We start from the raw sequence: 21,144 nt of genomic DNA on the forward strand, positions 1-21,144 counted from the left end.
CTGTTGTTTTTCTGCTCTGATTCAGCATTTCTTTGCACATCCTTATTGGTTGATTTACATTTCATCTCTGTTTTAGCACCTATGTTGTGTATTTCTGTTCTAACTCATCTTAGACTTTAGTTTCACAACATTAATAAAAGTACAAATCTATTTTTTCCATTTCTCTTCATTTATGAGCTAAACTAATGAGGTCACATTAGCTATTGTTTCCTAAATTTTAGATTGCAATATATGCACTGTAGTGCAAGCAACGGATCTTCCTGCGAACAAAAAGGCATAGGCCATATTCATGTATGGAAAATAAACATACTTTCTAAATTTCTTCCTGAGATGGCATAAATTAACTGTCGTGGTTTTCATTTTTCAGGTCTCGGTCTCTCTCAGGATGTTGCTGGGGCGACCTTTATGGCAGCTGGAAGTTCAGCTCCTGAATTAGTCACCGCTTTCTTAGGTAATAAGAATATTGGAACCACTGTACATTTGTACTTGTCTTTGTTTTCTCTCTCTGACCTGAGACATTGCTTTCTTGCAGGTGTTTTTGTAACAAAAGGAGATATTGGAGTCAGCACAATAGTTGGTTCTGCTGTGTACAATCTTCTTGGCATCTCTGCAGCCTGTGGGCTGTTATCTGTCACTGTAAGTGAAAAAAAATATTTGCCATTTTTAGTTTGTACTCTGTTTCCCAGTAACATGTTGTTACCTCTTTGTTTTCATTTCTAATAAAGCAATTGTTCAAAATGGTCAGATAGCATATTTAAGTTCACAAAATCAAGCAAGTTGAATACTGAGTATCCATTTTTTAATATTGTCATCACTCTTTGCACATCTATAGGACGCATTATTGACAAACTGTAAAATTACTAAATTGGCTTGGACTATCCAATTGTCTAGCGCACATGCAACTACTAACTACTGGCAAACGTATACATCTTCCGATAAACGTGCAGCGCTAAAGGGCACATTCCAGCTCTACTGCCAAAGTAGGGACCTCAGTTCTGAAGACAAATTTGTATTGTATTTAAACAAATCACACAGCTCAACAGAAGATTCACTACACTCACACTATGACTCAAAATCTGGAACATCCCATATGAGATAAAAGTACTTGGAAATTATCCCAGATTTAAAAACCTGAATAAATAGCATCTAAATCAGGCATGGTCTTGCTCCAGGCTAAGATACCTCATATCACTTTCTCCTCCTACATACTTTTTTCATTCTGTACTCCCATCAAACTCATCTACTATGACACAAACTTGCTTACCAGCAGTCTTCTCCACTTACTTCACTTGCCATCTGTTTTCTACATTACCCACACTCTCTAAAACCCAACCCCCTTTCAACCCATCCTACGTCAATTAACTGACATCTTGTCACTTACTTTTGCATATTTTTTAAAACCCTGGTTTTCATATACTGCCTTTCATTGTACATTACTTTCCAACTATTACAATCAAGCCTTCTTTTCATTACTAATAACCTCAACGAATTTCTACCAGGAAAGCTGTGAAAAACTGAAGGGCTGCCAGCCCAGCCAGATAGAATTTTGTGGATAATTATATGTCATTGTAAATATTAATATAATCCACAGGCTTGTTTAACAAATGTAAAGAGAACTGTATGTTAAGAAAACTTTATGTTGTACTGATCTTCAGAAATGTAACCACGGTGCACTCTGCTAGAAGAAAGCTGTTAAGTAAAGAATTTTACAACTGTGTTTGATCTCAACCTTGCCTGGGCTAGGAAATTCTTTTTATTGTTTTAAGACAGAGATAATTACTAGATTTTACATGTAAAGTGTCATTTATTTCTGCGGCTTCCTGGCAGGTGCAAGATTACAAAGATATGTTTTGAGTTCTGTGAGCCTGAGAAACCTCAGCAGAGGTGTCAAGAATGATGTAATCTGAAATGACTCAGCAGTACTGTGTATTATCAATTTAAGGGCTATCTCAGAAAGAAAGGAGAGCATTTTGTATCTTGCCTTGGATGTAGTAAGAGCATCTGCTCATCAGCACTTGCTTGCTCTGTATGTAAGTAGTATTTAGAACAGTGATATTCTCTTAGAGCTAGAGACAAATAGTAAGATTAGTCTAGCTGTTTTCTATATTTATGTCAAACTGTCCTGCAGTATTGTTTTAAAGTATTTCCTGTGATTTCTGAACTCTGTAATGTCATTGTGTTGAAGTAATAAGTATTGTCTTGTGTTGTTATTATTCATTATTAAATATTTTAAAACCTTTCAACTGTGGCTGTTTTACGTAGAGATAATTTAAGCTCTAGAGTACTGGCATGTATTTGGCGATACTGTACAAAGCCACTAATAGCCTTGCTGTTCGTCACACTTACTAATTGGATAATAATAATACTGCACAGTAAAATTGGACACCCTTTGGTAAGGGCCGTTATAGTAGTTGATAAGGGTATCTGGTGGCAGTGGATAACTACCTTATAGCCTGTGCAGAAAGGGCATAGCTGGAGAACCTGTGCCAACCTTCCCCAGGAGTGTCTGTGTGTTTGTATATAAGCCAAATCTCAAAGTGTGTGTGTGTGTGTGTGGTGTGTGTGTGTGTGTGTGTGTGTGTGTGTGTGTGTGTGTGTGTGTGTGTGTGTGTGTGTGTGTGTGTGTGTGTGTGTCAGCTACTTGGGCAGGGACACGAAGCACTGGTTGGACAGAGAGGGTACTGGAGGTTTTGGCTTGACTACTCGGCTGAGATCTGAACCCTGTAGCTGTGCCAGTGGGGAGTCTTATTGGGGATCTGGAGAGAAAGGGAGCCCCAGACTGACTGTGATATCTGTGTGCTCTTAAGGGAAATTGTACTTTACTGTGTGTTTATTTGTTATCCTCCCAATGTGCATGTCCCTCACTGGTGATAGTGGTGAGGATTGAGGCTCATTAATTACTGGGCTAGTGCATGGGCGACACTTATTAATTTGGCAGTGGTGGGACAGCCACATCAAATATTAGTTGTTTGAGAGTGGTGAGTTAGCCACATCACATATTAATTGGCTTGTAGTGGTGTAGATAGTGAACTCCTGTATCTTGATCACAGTAATCACTGAAAGTGTTTTTGTACTCTACATCAGCCATGCAGTGAATATTCATAGTTCAGATCACAGTTGTTTTATTTCTTTTGTTAGCTTAGTTAGACAGGGAGAGCAGGCAAGTATGTCAGCAGAGGAGTATGGCAAGCTGACAAGGAGACAGTTGGCTGACATGTGCCAAGCCAAAGGATTGGTGCATGCCAACCTGACTAAGGTAGACATGATTGCAGCTTTGGTCACAGCTGCATCAGAAAAGGATGATCAGTCCGTGGAGATTTACAACACTCAGAGAATGGACAGGTCAACCTTTCTACAGAGGACTTAAAAATCCATCTGGAGCTAAAGAGACTTGAGTTGGAGGACAGGCATTTGGAAATGCTGAGGAGAAGGAGAGGCAGAGGGAACATGAAAAGGAGATACTGACTTTTCGCCAGAGTCATGAAGGTAATGAGGAAGGGAATAACCAAACCCCAGAAGCACAAAAGGTCAGTAAATTTCTTCCACAGTTTACAGAGGGGGATAACTTTTATAGTTTCATTCATATGTTTGAGAGGGTATGTAAACTGTATGATGTTGACCAAAGGCTCTTGAGTACGGTTCCTGACCCCCATGCTCCATGGTAAAGCTGTAAATGTCCTTTCCAAACTGTCTGATAATAATTTTTTTAAACTGTAATGTGGTAAAGAATGGTTTGCTAGAATTTTTTAAGCTAACACCTGAAGCTTATAGGAAAATATTTTGTGAGCGTAGACGCAAGGCAGATGAAAGTGTGTATGAATATGTTGCTGAACTGAGCACTTATTTTCATAGGTGGATGAGTGGATGTCAAGTCATCACTTTTGAAGGGCTGGCAGACCTTTTGGTGAGGAAACAAGCACTTAGCACTTTGCCTGAGGACATGGGGATCTGGTTAGCTGATGGACAATGTGCTACTTCAGATGAGTTGGGGAAGAAGAGAGACCTATACCTAGCAATCAGGGCATCACTGCACAGGAAAGGGACACCCAGTGCTGCTCATGGGTCTAAAGAAACCCATGTTGGGCAGCCCAGACTGCTCCAACAGAATCTGCCAGTAGCAGGGGAAGCTTTTAGTCCAGGTACACACCCAGGACCTAGGGTTAAATGTTTTGAATGCAGCCATTGGGGCCATGTGGCATATAGATGTCCACGGAGGCAAGGTGGGAAACAAAATGTGAGAGAGCCAGTAAGTGGGAAAGACAAATACCAACAGTAGGTTGTATTGAGACAACAAGGGTATCAAACTACCACAAGAAGTTATATCCTATTCTAGTGAATGGCAAAGAGACCATTGCTAAGAGAGACACAGCCTCTGACATAACCATTGTGCAGCCTGCAATGGTTACAGAGGAGCACTACGTGCCTGGGAAGCCTACTCCAGTCACAGATTTAAGAGGGACCCCATTCCAAATATCTTTGGCTAGGGTTCACCTTGACTGTCAGGGTGGAAAAGGAAGCCAGCAAGTAGGTGTGTTTGAGGATATCCCTGCAGATGTCCTGATAGGGAATGATTTTAATAATGCAGAACCATGTGCTCATGCAGTTACATGCAGTCAGGCTTGGAGAAAAGCATGTGGGTCTGGCAGCCTGGGGGAGACCCAGACAGACCACACACTTGCAGCCAGGACTGGTGAGGTAGCTACTTCAGGGAGGGAGCTACCCTGTAGCAGTGAGTCTGAAGGTGAGCCACAACTGCTTGTTCATACTGATGGTCCCTTGTACAGAGTGACTGCAAGGACAGAGGTGAGTAGCAGTACCCAGGCTGACAGTGAGGCAACACTGTCAGTGGATACCAGACTTCCTGTGGAAGGGGAGCTGGGAAGGTTTACAAAGCAAGAGTTGAGTTAAGCTCAGCTCTCAGACCCTACATTACAAGGCCTGAGGCAGGTAGCTAGTGAGGCACCTGATTCTCAAGGGAAGGGGGAATGTGTATACTGGGACAAAGGGTTACTGTATAGAGAGTGGACCCTTGAGGGAGGGCTAGAAGTTGAGAGGATATGGCAGTTGGTAGTGTCTAGAGCCTACTGTCCGGCACTTCTAGCCATAGCCCATGATAGGTCATATGGGCATAAAACATACAAAGAGACATATTATGCAGAATTTGTATTGGCCTGGAATTTCCAGAGATGTAACAGGGTACTGCAGGACCTGTGAGCAGTGCCAAAATTTAGGCAAGGCAAGAGACAATGTGAAAGCTCCTTTGATTCCTTTGCCTGTGACTGAGGAGCCATTTCAGAGGGTAGCTATGGATATTGTGGGGCCTCCGAGTACTCCAAGTATTTCCAGTGGATTGCAGGAGGATAATTATTATCTATCTAAACTTTTCAATTTTAATAAATAATAAATAGAACACAGGTCATTAAGGCCAGAGAAATGACAAGCAATCAAACGAACTTGCCATAAAAGTTCTAGTCTGTCCAACTTCAAAGTTAAGGGACCGCCCCTTTCATTATACTCAACCTGGTCTATCACACGAAATTTAAAAAACTGACTTTGGTTAAGAGAAATGTGTCTAGCAAAAGCATTTTTGAGTTTATTTCTATTAATACTATAAACGTGTTCATAAACACATTCTTTAAATTTTCGTTTGGTTTTACCGACGTAAAAACTGGCACATCCTTGACATTTAGCAAAATAAATAACCCATTCTAATGATAATTTGGGTGCTGTACAAGGGCGGCATAGTGTGCAGACTGAGTTAAACATTTCCTTTTCTTCTGATTCAGTTAAAAATAATAATTCCAACCAGTTTAAACAATCTGCCGGCCCTAACTTGCGACGTAGTGAACGTTTAAAGAACCAGTCCAACCAATTACAGCAAAATAATGATGGAAGACCTGTGGTCCAATCAAATAATTCAAATTTTTACAACCCCATGATGTCCAAGAAGCGGTATGGCCAACGGGGCCAACATTACAAGGGGAACTGTTGCAAATCGAACAAACGTCGGAGATAGCTGTTGATGAATTAATGAACTGAAGAACATTTGGGAATGCAAAGTATACTGTCATAAAATCTGGGATGGTGACTTTAATATTTTCAACTATTCTTTCTTTGTTGTAGAGCCCATATTGGTAAATTTTTTAGCTAAGGGCTTGACATTCGTCCCTACATTTAGAGCTAACTTGGCAGGATCGTTGTTGGATTTAAAACTATTGTTACATAAGGTAAATTATCTATTTTGTTTGAGAATTTTTTGAGTTATAATACTGAGTTTAGAATTTCCAGTGTGTATAATCCATCATTGCACCCCTCTTTAGCATTTTTTGAATTAATTTTTGCAATGGATTTCCATTGTTTGTTGAACAATGTTAATAGATTTCCATCAAGCAATAACTTAAATAAAATGGAATGGGAAGCCCTAAAAGCTTTGAAAACATCTAATGTTAGGGTGATGAAACCAGATAAGGGGGGGTGGCTTGGTCTTTATGGATCTTAATGATTATGAAGATAAATTGAGAAGAATTTTAGAGTCTGATAATTATGATCATGTTTTCTTGAACAAAGTGAATGTGGCACACCAAAGAGTAAGGTCATATATACATGATTTATTTATAGATGCTCGGGTGGATTTTGAATTGTTTAATTATTTATCAATGCCTACATCATTCATACCGGTGATTTTTGGTATTCCTAAAATCCATAAAGACCTAAACGACCCCCCATCACGTCCCATAATGGATGGGAGAATCTCTATTACTTATGCTAGTGTGAAAGCTGTTGATGGTATATTTAAAAAGTTTTTAACAACTGAACATCATATTTTCAAGGATTCTTGGTCCTTTTTGCAAAGTATTAATAATCTGGTGCTCAACGAGGATTACAATTTCTTAACGGTCAGTGTTAAAGACCTTTATATCTTTATTCCTCACACTATAGGAATTGAGTGGGTTTCCTCTTTGTTATGACAGAAAGGGGGCCTCCATCAGACATTTCTTTGGTGGAAGAATTATTAGATATTATTGTCACCAATAATTTTATAATTGCTTAAGGGTGATTATTATTACAGAAGAGGGGTGTTGCAGTGGCTTGCCCTTGTGGTGTCAGCTTTCCCAGTTTAGTAACAGCCTTCTGGTATCACAAATTCTTATTTAAAAAATGTTGATTTGAGACAAAATGTATTAGTTTACTTGTTATTTGGATTATATTTTTTATTATACTGAAAGGGGATAAGAAGACAGTTTCAGATCTATTACAATATTTTAATAATACTACTAATTTCCTTGAATTTACTTTTAGTTTTCACTCAGATATGATTTCTTATTTGGATGTGGAACTAATGAAAAACCGAGTAAATTCAAGATATTTAGCCAAGATTTTTAGAAAAAGCACTTACATGTATGCTTTTTTGCATTTTTCAAGTGCTCACTCCCTTTTATCAGAAATGCTGAGTAGTGAAAGGCCAACTAGACCAAGCGGTTAGGATGGCATCCTTGGAGGATGATTTTACTACAGAGTGTAACATATTAAGAAGCATGTTCTCTAAACGTGGTTATCTAAGCCCTTTAGTAGATTAATTAATAGGTGAAGTTAGCCATAAAAGAAATATAGGCTATTATAAACCCATTCTAAGTAATAATAATAAAAAGTGGGTAATTTTATAATGAATGGTCTAATATAACTGGAAGATGGGGGTACTAGCTTTAACAATTTTAGCTTAAGATTTATTGCACCTTTCAGTTTGGATTGTAGGAGTTTCAGACAAGTTGTATGTTAAAACTGGCATTTGCTTACAGAAGATGCTAGTATTAGAGAGAAGGTGGGTGAACAACCGAAATTCTTTTTTAAGAGAGGAGTGAATCTCAACTGTTTTCTGGAGAGTAAAATTACAGTTAATTATAAACATCCTGGCATGTTTAAATGTCAGGCATGGTCTTATCACAAATATATGGAGATAGGTAGGACTTTTTCTTTAGGTATTATGAAGTTTAGTACAATTAAGAGATTTAATTGGAATTCTAAAATGGTTATTTAGCTAAATGTCAAGGATGGGCCGGTTTTTACGTCGGTAAGGCAGAACGAAAATTTAAAGAACATGTTTATGAACATGTTTATAATATTAATAGAAGTAAACTCGAAAATGTTTAGCTAGACACATTCCTCTTAATCCAAGTCATTTTTTTAAATTTCGTGTGATAGACCAGGTTAAGTTGATGAAAGGGGCGGGCCCTTAACCGTGAAGTTGGACAGACTAGAACTTTTATGGCAAGTTATTTTTGAATGCTTATAATTTCCCTAGCCTTAATGACCTGTATTCTATTTATGGTTTATTAAAATTGAAAAGTTTAGATAGATAATAATTATTTATTGTATTTTTAATAGTTGTTAGTGAGTGTTTTGTATGTACTATCACTTACATTTAGAAAGGGGGGGTTTATGTCATGGAAGGGGAATCATGTGATTTATATGGAGGATTATTTAAACCTTGATGTATTGTATTTTATTTTGTCTGAGAAAGATCAAGTACTTATATTGAACAAAAGCGCTTGTATTAAATTTTGTTTGCTGGGTTCCTCGTTGCATGTCACTTGTGTTTTCGCTGTTTGTGGAGTTGTTCGCTTGTTTTCTAGCCTCCCTAACTAAGGATAACCACAAGGCGTTCTTTAGTTGCATCCGCAACATCAAAGGTAAAACCCAGATTTGCACTGAATTCGTAGTTAATAGTACTAGATATATAGAACCTTTGGATATAGCAAACCTGCTGGCTTACACGTTCAGTGAAAACTTCACTCCCCTCTCCCTGCCACATGTACCCCAAAGCATTACAAACACCTGTCCCCTGCCTAGTATCTTCGAGGAGCAGGTCTTAGATGCCCTCTCCAAGGCCAAAAACACAGCCTCTATGGGACCAGATAACATTCCGGGCTGTGTTCTACATGGGTTAAAACAGGAATTAGCATCACCATTGAGCATGCTTTTCAATTACAGCCTTCGCCCTGGCTTCATCCCAGTGGAATGGAAAACAGCTACCGTCATCCCTTTGCACAAAAGATCCATGGACCTCAGGAGCTATAGACCCATTAGCCTGACCAGCCTTATTTGCAAGTCATGGAACAAGTCATCATGGACCGTATTAACAAAGATATAGGAAATCTCCAAATGCTTGACCCCACCCACTTTGGCTTTGTCAAGGGGAGATCATGCCTGTTAAATTTGATGGACTTTTTCGAGACAGTCACCAAAGCCCTAGACAAGGGCAAATCTGTGTATACGCCCTACCTAGACTCAGCCAAGGCCTTTAACACAACCCCCCACTCAGGCATTATTGATAAACTCACCCAGCTGGGTATCAGTACATATATTGTCAGGTGGGTTGCAGACTGGCTCACTGATAAAACTCTTACGGTCAGAATGAAACTCCAGACCCATAATCAGTGGTGTTCCACAGGGACTGGTTCTGGGACCCTACTGTTTGGAATCTACTTCTCTGAAGTGCAGGCTAAAACTAAAGGACTGTGGCTGACAAAGTTTGCTGATGACTGCAAACTGGGAGCAATCATTGAAACCCCTAGCGATGTCAACATGCTGCAAGAAGTTCTTACGCAGACTAATGACTGGTCCTAAAGTCATGGTCATAAACTTAATGCAAAAAATGCATTATCATACCTTTCGGGAAAGGGTGATGTTACTGCAAACTACCACATCAATAGCAATTCCCTAAGCACACAGTCAGTGGTGAGAGGTCTGGGCACACAGGATGACAGCAATCTTAACTTCGATCACCATGTCTCCTCAGTGGTAAGAAAGGCATTTTATATTGCTCATCTTATAACTAAGGGCATTGCCTCCAGAAAAAAAGAGGTTATAACCCCCTGTACTCTTCCCTCAAGAGGCCAGTAATAGAGTTCAGCACTCCCTTTGGTATGATCCTTTCCAAACAGCTGCAATAATTGGAGAGACCAAAGAGGTTCCTTACGAAGAAAATTCAGGGTCTTCGAAACCTGTCTTTTGCGGCCAGACTGAAATCATTGTCACTTTACTCTGTGTCATACAAACTGCTCAGAGGTGACCTGTGCCTTGCATATAGAGCAATCTCTGACCCAACTTTGATGGAAGTGCTGCACATTCGCAAGTCAAATAGCAAAGGGGTCACTCACTCAAAGGACCTTAACCTGGTTTGTGGCATCAACAGAAGTTGCTGATGAGACAGATTTCTCACAGAGGTTGCCCCACCTTTGGAACAAGTTTCCTGTTCATGTTAAACAAAGTCCCTTGTTGGCCCTATTTAAGCACAGTTTGGACAATTGGATGGGTAACTGGAAATTCACCCCAGGGGTTCCACCTGTATCTCTCTTGGGCAGGGGCAATAAGTGATGATTTTAGTGTCTACATGATCCAGACACCCTTGGGAACACAGGTTGAACTTGGCTAGGTGTGTAAGGGCCCTGGGGCCATTAGCCTTGAAAACTCATATGATCCTATATAAAACAATGCCACTGTTTTCTGTTTTGCTCAGAATTTGGAGCAATTCTCATACTGCATTCTAATAGCCCTGTCAGAGCTAATGCACATAAAGCTGCATGTGTTAGTAACTGAGAAGCCATTGCTTAGTAAAAAAAAACGAGGGTAGAAAAACTGGCAATGAGCAATAGAGGGAACATCTTCCTATTAAAAGAGTAGTTCTGTAAGGGCAGCTGTACAGTCAGAGTTGGCCTTAGGAAAAATGGTGCTCTAGACAAAACACCCCATGGCAGCCTCTCCCTGCTGCCCAACCCATCCTGACCTACTCACATTATCCACATTATCTTTCTTCTTCTTCTTCCTTTTCCTCACAGTTTGCCTTAATCTTTTTTTTTTTGCAATAACTTATTCATTCTGCAGTTCACTGATTCATCCTACATGTTCTAACTAGACAACACTGCACCCTGACAACTGTGGAGGAAACATCTACTTTAAACAATGAGTTTTCTAGATGCCCTGAGATGAATTTAACTGTTTTTTAAATTAACTTTTTCATCCAATGATTGCATGAACAAAAAATGTTATCAAAGGTAAAAGTTTAGTCTTATCTCTCACCTCTGCTCTGTCCTCCACATACTAACTGACCAAAACTACCCTGTAATAACTAAATTAAGAGGTGCATTTTAGAACATTTTTCCAACTTTTTAATCCAATGATGGCTTGAACAGAAATCATGCATTGGAAAAACAATTCAATCCTAATTTTTTGTTTCAAGGAACGAATAAATCATATCCAACTTTTAATGCTCAGAGCTGACCAAACACCACTTTTATTTAAATTTGTTGACCGGGAGTGTCCGACTGGACGTAGGTCCATTTTCAGTGGAGGCCCGGGGAGAAAAGCTCCACAGTTAAAATAAACAGACAGTATATACATTGGATTACATAGTGAATAACAATTTACATAGCAATTACTTACAACATATTTACAGATGAAGAACATAGTACATCAGTAGACAACTAGAATCTTTATCTGTGAAGTGCATACCAGACATTAACAAATGTTACAAGAAGAAGTTCATGCTGTATAATAAGTACTGGCTTATGAGCATCTGAGCTTGCTATAATCAAGGTAGTTAGTGGAGTGGAAAGAAAGGTAGTGGTTGGATGGGGTGGATGATATTAGAGTGGGAGTTGCAAGGGCATAGCCAGCATGTTTTTAGTTCGCTTTTTAGTAAAGTTTTGAAGTGGGTGCATGATGGTATGGAGGTAATTGTGGGTGGGAGTGAGTTCCATAATTTGACTATGGCGCAAGAGAATAGTGCTTCACCAGCAGAGTTATTGGCTTTAGTGATCTGCAAGTGATTTTTGCTGCTGGATCTTAGTGGTCTGGTGGTGCGAAAGGGTTGGAGTAGATTCTGGAGGGATGGGACATTTAGTGGATGGTTTACTAGTTTGTGGGCGAGTGAGAGTTGATACCACTGAAGGAGGTGAGGGAGTTCAAGCCAGCCCAGTTCAGCAAGTGAGAGACAGTGGTGACTACGGTAGGATGCCCCTGTGGTGAATCTGGCGATTTTGTTGTAGCAGGTCTCTAGCTTGTTTAGATCACATTGCCTTAGGTTGGTATATATTGGAGAGGCATAAAGTAGGGTGGAGATAAGGTGGAAATTTGCTATTGAAATCTTTGCTGCTTTGGTGAGAAATTGCTTATTTCTGTATAATGCTCCTAGTTTTTTGTGGACTTTTTTTATAGTCATGGATATGTGAATGTCAAATTTTAGTTTATTGTCTATTTCCACACCTAGCAATTTGGTGTGTTCAGTTGGGTATATAGTGGTGTTGTCTTTTGCTGTGATGTTAAAGTGAGAGTTGTTTTGAGTATGTTTGGTGGGTTGGAAGATGAGTAGTTTAGTTTTGTTTGGGTTGAGTATTAATCGGGCATCGGATAACCATGTTTCAACAGAGGAAAAGGCTTCCTGTGTGACTTTTTGCAGTTTTGGTAGGGACTGGACTGAGCAGATGATGGTTGAGTCATCTGCGTATTGTATGAGTGTGCCATGTTTGGTGGCAGAGGCTAGATTATTGGTGTAAACAGAGAAGAGTAGGGGTCCAAGGATGGATCCTTGGGGAACCCCTATGGAGACAGGTAGTTGGGGAGATATGTCATTCTGCCATACAACAGATTGTTGGCGGTCAGACAGGTAACTCTGAAACCAGTTGGTGACCGATTGTGAGAAGGATAGGTTATTGAGGACAGAGATAAGTTGTTTGTGTGGGACCATGTCAAATGCTTTAGATAGGTCTAGCAAAGTAGCAGAGGAGAGATAGCCATTGTTTTTATGCTGAAGGATAGCGTTAGTAAAGGAGAGTAAAGCAGTGGTGGTGCTATGGTTTGGTCGGAAACCATGCTGAGTACTGGAAAGGAGGTTGTTAGTACGGAGGTAGTCTGAGACCTGAGAGTGTATGCATCTCTCTAGTATTTTGGAGAGTGGAGAGAGAATATATATGGGGCAGTAATTGGTTAGTTCTGTGGAGGGCCCGCCTTTGTGGAGGGGAATTATATGTGATACTTTCCACAGTGTGGGAACGTAACTTTCTGACAGAGATCGGTTAATCAAGATGGATACTGGGTAGGCCAGAGCATCAGCTGCGATTTGTAGATATTCACTTGGGAGGCTGTCTACTGCTAATTTGGTGGGTTTAAGTTTAGTTAAGAGTTTTTTTATGTTGGAGGTAGGTACAGGAGAAAAAGAGAAGGCAGTGGGGAGATTACTAGTTGAAGGTGTGGGTTGGAGGGGAGGGGGATTGTGTTGTTTAGCTAGTGATAGTATGGTTTGGGTGAAGTGTGTGTTGAATGAGGTAGCAATATTTTCTGAGGAGTGAGGGATGTTAGGAGGAGGGGTACTGACTTTACCTGGGTAGAGGATGGAGTTTATGGAGGACCAGAATTGTTTGGGGCTGTGTTGTGAGGAGACTAGGGCAGACTGGTAGTATTGGGATTTGTCCTGTTTTATTAGCTTTTTGACTCTATTGCGTAGTTCTAGGAATTTCTGTCTAGCTGAGGGGGTTTTGGTTGTGCGCCAGTGCTCCCAGGCTTTATCCCTGTTTTTCATTTCTGACTTAGTGGTTTTCTGTAGCCATGGGGAGGGTTGTGCTTTGGTTCTGGAGAATCTTATGGGAGCATGGTAATTAAGGATGTTCAGGAAGGTAGTATTAAAAAAATTCAACTGCATCATCTAGACTGAGCTACTTTAGAGGATGCCAGTTACATTCTTTGAGGGATGAGATGAATGTGAGTGGGTTAAAGTTTAGTTTATTACGTATTTGACGGTAGATGACAGGTTTACCTTGGTATAGGTATTTTTTGAGTAGGAATGTTGGGGAGTGATCACTGAGGCTATCTGATGAGCAGCCTGTTATATATGACTGGGGGCAATTACTGACTAGTATCCAATCCAGGGTAGTGTGCTTGGTGGAGTTTTTATTTATCCTGGTTGGTGACTGGACTAGTTGATTGAAGCCATGAAGGTGTACATGATGGGTTGGATTGTTGCCAGAACAGGATTGCCAGTCAATATTGAAATCACCTAAGATGATAGTTTCTTGGGGGAGATGGTGGGTAGACCAGCTGAGGAGGTTTTCTAGGGGAGGGATGTTTTGGCCAGGTGGGAAGTAGCATCCAATTATGTTGATGGTTTTGTTTTGGTTAATTTTGAGGTTGGTATATATTATTTCTTCATTGCCTATTTGTGGAGCTGATGATTTTAAGTTCTGGATGTTTAGATGCTGTTTAAATATTATAGCTACACCACCTCCATTTTGTTTAGCCGGTCTACTCTTAGTATGCCGTAACCTGTAGGGAGTATTTGCTCACTGGTAATGTGAGGTTTTAGCCAGGTTTCTGTGAGGATGACTATATCTGGGGAGTACAAGTCTATGGTGGCATGGAGTTCATGGACTTTGTTGGATATACTTCTAATATTAAGGCATAGTAGAAGGAAGTCACTTGGCTTTCTATTGGCTGTAATATGGGAGAAGTTGTGGTTTCTAGTCTGATTATGAAGATTGGGGTTGGAGATGGTAGGGTCAGGGTTGGGGTGGATGTCTCCACATAGGGCTAGTTTTGATAAGCATGAGATTATTAGTTTTCTCAGTTTTTGAATGTGTTTGTTTATAAGGGAAACTTTATGATTGTGCTCTGTGGGTAATAGGTATGGTGGGAGGGTTACTATGTTAAGTTGTAGGGATGCTTTATGTTTGAGTAATATAGTTGGTAGAATATGTGGGGGGTGCATAGGGATGGTTCTTGAGCTGGTGGGAGGGGAGCTGAGTGTGGGTGAGACATGAGTGGTGGTGTGAGTAGTAGTACAGTGGTAGTGGTTGAGTGGGGGAATGATGGAGTTTTGGTAGGATGTAAGATATGCAAGGAGAGTGCATGCAGTGAGCACTTCACTTATAAATGCACTTCACAATAAATTTGAGAAAGCAAATGCTTGTGAGGATATGTATATCTGGGAATAGTACTTGCCCTGACCCCCCCCCCAATCTCAAAATAGGTAATCACTTTCTGTGTATCCCCCTCTGGTGTTAAATCGGGATTAAAATTAAGACCCATAGTCCTATTTCAAGCTGCTGCAGTCATATTTATGTACAGCATGCCTCCTCCTCCCGTATCCTAAAAGGCAGCCACCTTCTGTGTACTCTTCTGATGTCAGACTGCGTTGAAACTGGAAAGACAAACAGAACAGAACATATTTACTGTCAGACATATTAGGAACAGCATACCTATTCACTCTTCCCCAAAAAATAGACACTGTAATGTGCACCAGATGTTTGATTATGAGGAAAATGAAAAACATATTACAGTAATGTTTACAACTTGTTACATCTAGAGACAGTGTACGCTCCTGCACAATCTATAGCAACTCTCTGTACACCTCTCTGAAGTTTGTGAGGAAAGTTAAAGAACTAATGACCACACTGTCCCCAGCCCAACACACATTACAGTCACCTCTGAGGTTTGGGAGGAATGATAAAAAAAATTAATGACATCATCCCAGCCCTCCACACAAGTACAGAGACCTTCTGTGTACATCTATGAGCAGGGCTGGTTTCAGATTAGGTGGAGTTCAGGGCGGAGGTGATTACTAAGCCCATGTCAAAATCCACTTATACAGCCTTGGTGTGTGGGGCTCTCCAGCCTACGGACATTCTGAAGATCTGGGTATTCTGTAATCCATTTATCCTGTATATTTTGAGGGTTGAGTGTTAAACTGAACAGCCAACAACAGGGTCAGATACCTTCATCCAGACAACCCCCACCAAGCAGTTACAGCCACCTCTATGTACAATTCAGACGTAAGGTTGTGATAAAACAGGATGACCATGTACAATAGTTGCCGCACATTAACATATTGCACATCGCTTTATATAATCACATTAGTCCTGCAAAGCCAAAATAATAAGCTAACAGCAGCAGGCAGCTAGTCATGTCCCTCCAGAGAAGCTAGACACAGCAATTATGTCTCGCCTGTCTGTGCATATCAGGTATCCAGAGTAGTTCATCTGATGTCTCACAAATGTACATTAGTCCTGCTAAGCCAGAAGTGACTTTAAACTTAGCAAATGACAAGAGGATCATTTAATTTTAACCAGCCATCCCCACCCCACCCAGCTGCTCTAGCCACATCTGATGGCATACCTCTCAAATGTAACCAAAAAATAGGAAGTACCAGCCTGTAATAGTACAGGTAACCAATACATCTCAACTCTTCCTAATTTTGACTCAAATTTTAGCTCTATCCTTCTTAGTCCTTCGTAAAAATGAAAATGTTTCTAGACAATGTGGTGATTTACACTTAAATAATGACAGTACAGTTAGGGAGTTAGGGACATCTTTTTCTTGAAAAAAATGCATATTAATTCACATTTTGTTATGCTGTCACTGTGTTAATAGTACTAATAAAAGTATATCTGATTATTTCTGAGTTTGTCTGTAGTTTTGTTGATATTTCTCTGATTCAGTGAGAACTGAATGATAACTATGTAATATTTCACCTCCACAGTCCACACAACCAATGTAGCACACATTAAAGTATGTCTATCCAAGCTGCTCCACATAAATCACAAAGCCAAAGAAATATTGTCCTTTAATACCTTGTTGATCACTGCCGGCATCCCTTTGAAAAATAACACTTAGCTCAACTGTTAACACAAATCACAAAGCCAGAAATATTGCCAAAATATCTGCCTGATCACTACCAGCAACATACCTCCCAACTTCTTACCACATGAAATCTGGACAGAGCCTAAAATAATGGGGGTCAAAGACTCAAAAATAGGGGCAGGCTATAAATATCACTCTTATAAACTTAAAAAGTTGATAGAATAACATAATTGTTATTCCCTTCCTTCTCAGTTAGTGAGCTTGCAGGTCTGTGTGTTTTTTACTTTGTATTTCTTACTTTGATTGACCTGGATCTCAGTTATTTCATATTCGGGGGCACACTCATCAAATTATGACTTTATAGAATTTATGACTCTGGCTCTGGATAGACTAAATAAGCAGTTTCTGAGTAAGTCCTGCTTCATCTATCTTCATATGAAGGAGTCCTCCTCCTCATTATCATCATCATCATCCTCCACCTTTTCCTCATTTTTAAACAGGGTTGAGCTGTTGCATCATCTGTCGCCACTCCCTTAGGTTCAGTGCTACTCTCCTACTTTCTTTACTGGTCATGCCTAACTGTTGCAGGTCTTCTCTCATGCAGTCAATCCATCTCTTGGCTGGATGTTCTCCTATCTTCTTGGCTTCTTCATGTCTCCCCAAATCTGTTTTACCAAATTATGTTCTTCTTTCCTGCACTTGTAACCAAATCACTGTAATCTGTTTTATTTGACCTTTTCTGCAGCTGGAGCTACATTGGCTTCAGCTCTGATGTCCTTATTTCTTCCTGCAGTGTGCATCCTACCACACATCTTGGGTACTTAATCTCCATCACATCAAGCTTTCTCAGCAGCTATGCCTATACTGCCTATGCACTGTTCACACCACTGTATTATATCACTTACTTTTCAGCTTCTTTGGCATTCATCTGTCACACACTACCCCTAGAATTTGTGTCAGTTGGCTGTAACACCACTGATTCTAGCTTTGACTTCCTTGTCCAGGTTTTCTTTCTCCTCAACCACCCCTCCTGGATAAGTGAAGCTGCTAACTTCCAACTGTAGTTTCACTTCTGTGTCGATGTTCAGTGTCTCCTGATATCCCCCATGTGCTGCCATGGCCACATTTATTTATTTATTTATTTATTTGCAGTTGGTTTACCAGGATAGTCCACTGGGCCAAAAGAACCCATTTTCAATGGATTCCTTGGGAGAAAAGCTCCAAAAACAATTAGCAAGGTTACAATAAGGTATTTAGTTTCAATTATACAATTCCTATGGACTTGGAAATACAGTAGACTAGTGTACAAACATATACAAATATTACAATCTTGTATGGCTGAAAACAATTTACAATATAGAAACTGAGAGGCTTTTACAACTTAGGGTGGGTTACACTGGAGATATCTTTCATACATTCAGGATGAGTAGCTTAATACAATTAAGAGAAAGGTATATGAGCTGACATAGAACCTTTCAATATAGAAACACAGAACCTTTTCCATCAGAGGGTATATTTACACTAAGGTACCTTTAAGTATTCAGAAAAAGCTAATATAAGCAAGAGCAAGATCTATGAGTTTAGGAGAGTAAGTAGAAATTCTCATTATGAATAGGGGAGGAGAAGTGAAAATTCTCAGTATGAGGAGATTATGTTGGGTGGGAGCAGGAGCATTCCCACTGGGAAATTAGGTGTGAGTGAAGGGATTTTTTGAATGAGAAGTGATTTGTGGTGGTATGAATGGATGGGGGTAATGTGCCTTAAGTTTTGCATTCCAATCACTTAATCAGAGCTGGATCAAGCAGTAGACGACATAGGCAGTCACCTAGGACCCCATGGCTGGGAAGGGACCCACTCTGGCCAGGAGGCTTAAACATGTATTTTAATAATATATTAAAAAATAAACTTATTACTATGGTGGTGGTGTCTTCTCCTTTAAAGAGAAACACATGTGTGCCCCATGCATGCCACCTTGGAAGTAAACATATTCCACACATGCCCACAGAATTTAAACTATCTGTTCCACTAAGGGGCATTGTCCGTAAAAATAAAGAGTCTGAGACTGAGAAATATGGGTGAATATCTGCTGATCACGGCATTTGTTTTGTCATATTGTCATAAAGTTGGATGTCTTCATTTTGTTTGTAATAAGTGAATGAGTCAATTGGAGATCCATTATTTTTGTGTTTTTTCATGATAAACAGTTTTGCTGAAACATTGCATTTTTTAAACACTATATTGCTTATTGAGTTTCTATTCAAGACAGCACCTACTGCTGGGGAGAATGAGAAGCCAAAAGCTTGGGTGAATATCTCCTGATCACGGCATTTGTTTTGTCGTATTGTCATAAAGTTGGATGTCTTAATTTTGTTTGTAATAAGTGAACGAGTCATTTGGAGCTCCATTATTTTTGTGTTTCTTCATGATAAACAGTTTTGCTGAAACTTTGCATTTTTAAACACTATACTGCTTATTGAGTTTCTATTCAAGACAGCAGTTCAAATGGAGCCTACTGCTGGGGAGAATGAGAAGCCAAAAGCTTGGGGGAAGATGACATTAATCGGGGGCACATGTATTGAATCAGAGGTCCTCTGGATTATCAGAGAATGGACTTTTGGCTGGAAAAAATTGGTAAGCGAACTCCGATGGTAGCTGCAATGCAGATTGTCAATATAACACATTGTAAATGGATTGAAGCGCTTCCGATGTTTATCATAATTCCCTACCTCTTGGAGCATGTTTTTTTTTTTTTTTTTTTTTTTTTTAATCTCTTGTTCAGTGAGTTTTTTTGCATTTCCTGCCAATGCTGATTTTATTTTTAGTAGCTATGAACACAGGTTTGTTCATCATAGTAGTTGAGAGGTTGGAGTCTTCCTTCCCCTTTAGGCTGACTGCATTGTACTGGTTACCATCAGAATTAAAGCTGCGTATAGCAGACTAGCCATACACAGCATCCCATTTGCTCTCCTGAAATTTTTGCATCTTATGGTTTTGATTTTGTATGGGGCTATAACACCATTGATTGGGGTTGTATGGGGATCTTTGGCACAGTTGTTTGTCCTGTGTATTTGATTTAGTGGTGGTGGATGAAATGTTCATTGGCCTTTTTTTTTTGACAGTCCTTTCAGCAGCATTTTCAAAGAATTCTGGTTGGACTCGGAGTAAAAGGCTGACACATTGAATAGTCACTACATTATCAAAATAGGAGCCTGCTTAAATTGTGCAGCTGTAATTGCAAGGAAATGTCTGTAGTGGTTTGACAAAATGCTTGATGCTGTCAGATTTTTTTTAATGTTGTAAATCAATTTGGGATGAAGTAACTTCCAACAACCATTTCCTTTGTTTAGATTTTTTTGAAAAGAGTGACATCATGAAGTTCATGGGCAGCACAGTGGTGTAGCAGTAAGCATTGTCGCCTCACAGCAAGAGGTTCTCTGGTTCAATTCTTGGCTGGTGTGCCTTCTGTCCATAGTCTGCATGTCCTCCCTGCATTCACATGGGTTTCCTCTGGGTGCCCCAGTTTCCTCCCACATTCCAAAGACAGACATCTGGAGCTTTCTCCTCGGGCCTCCACTGATAATGGGCTCTGTCCCAGTCGGACTTTCCTGATAAATAAATACATAAATTAAAGTTAGTTAGTTATTGGTTAAGTAACATTCATTCATTCTGTAATTAATTTAAAAACAGAGTGAGTTAAATAACATATTTATGTATATGTGTGCAAGGCTATGCTGTTCTTGCTCATTTTGGCCATGAAGGTATTTATTCTCCCGCTGCCACAAAAACATGGATTGATTGATCTGATGAAGTCTCTGTGTATGGGATGAAAACGCTTATGATTTTGTCCTTTTCATAACAATAAAACAGCCATTTTACTCTGTCTGTCAGCCAAGTCGTGGTTCTCTGCTTTTCATGTGTTGATTTTGGCATTGGACCAGTTTACAGTGTGCAGTACCTCCAACATTGTCAGTGGCCCTGTGGCCACTTGTTTAGGATGCTTTCTGTTTGCTGCTTTATGTCTTTATCTTAACCTGTGGGAATCCGGCATAAATATAGACTTTTGAGTGAAATAAATTACATCTAAAGTGCTCTAGTGCTTCTAGTGCTGCTTTAGTTCCCTCTGAAGTTGCTGCCATTTCACTCTTGGCATACCTAATCATTTAACTATGCATTATAAGTGGTTGGGAGGGTGGCCTAATGGTTAAGGTGTTTACCTTACAAACACAAGGTGTAGGGTTTGAGTCTTACAAGGGAAAATTGGCTAGGCTTAAAATGGCTCACAAGGGCAGTTAGTCTAGTACCTATGATTGCTTGATCACTCATCGCTGAAACCTAGATTTATTACTTTTCCAGTGCAGTCTAAACTCTATCCTCCTCCTGTATAAATGTCAGTTAACCAAATGTTCCTTAATAGGTCTGCTTGAGTTGAAATAGAAAACAGATGGAGTGACTGATGTCATAAATATACCTTGTATGCACTATATCTGTTGATCCAGTTTTTTAATGCTGTCTGCAGGT

The 21,144-nt window shown here is 39.8% G+C and overlaps 1 protein-coding gene across 1 annotated transcript in view; it reads left to right on the top strand.

Moving 5' to 3' along the window:
• SLC24A5 (solute carrier family 24 member 5) overlaps positions 1 to 21,144 on the top strand; it is a 327,312-nt gene that overhangs the window by 72,933 nt on the left and 233,235 nt on the right. The window contains exons 3-4 of the mRNA XM_044077581.1: positions 368 to 451; positions 533 to 636. Coding sequence (XP_043933516.1) covers positions 368 to 451; positions 533 to 636 — 188 coding nt within the window. The remainder of the gene's footprint in view (positions 1 to 367; positions 452 to 532; positions 637 to 21,144) is intronic.

The sequence above is a fragment of the Protopterus annectens genome, chromosome 7.part0 (assembly GCF_019279795.1).
Source record: "Protopterus annectens isolate FY-2018-M chromosome 7.part0, PAN1.0, whole genome shotgun sequence".
NCBI classification, from domain to species: domain Eukaryota; kingdom Metazoa; phylum Chordata; order Ceratodontiformes; family Protopteridae; genus Protopterus; species Protopterus annectens.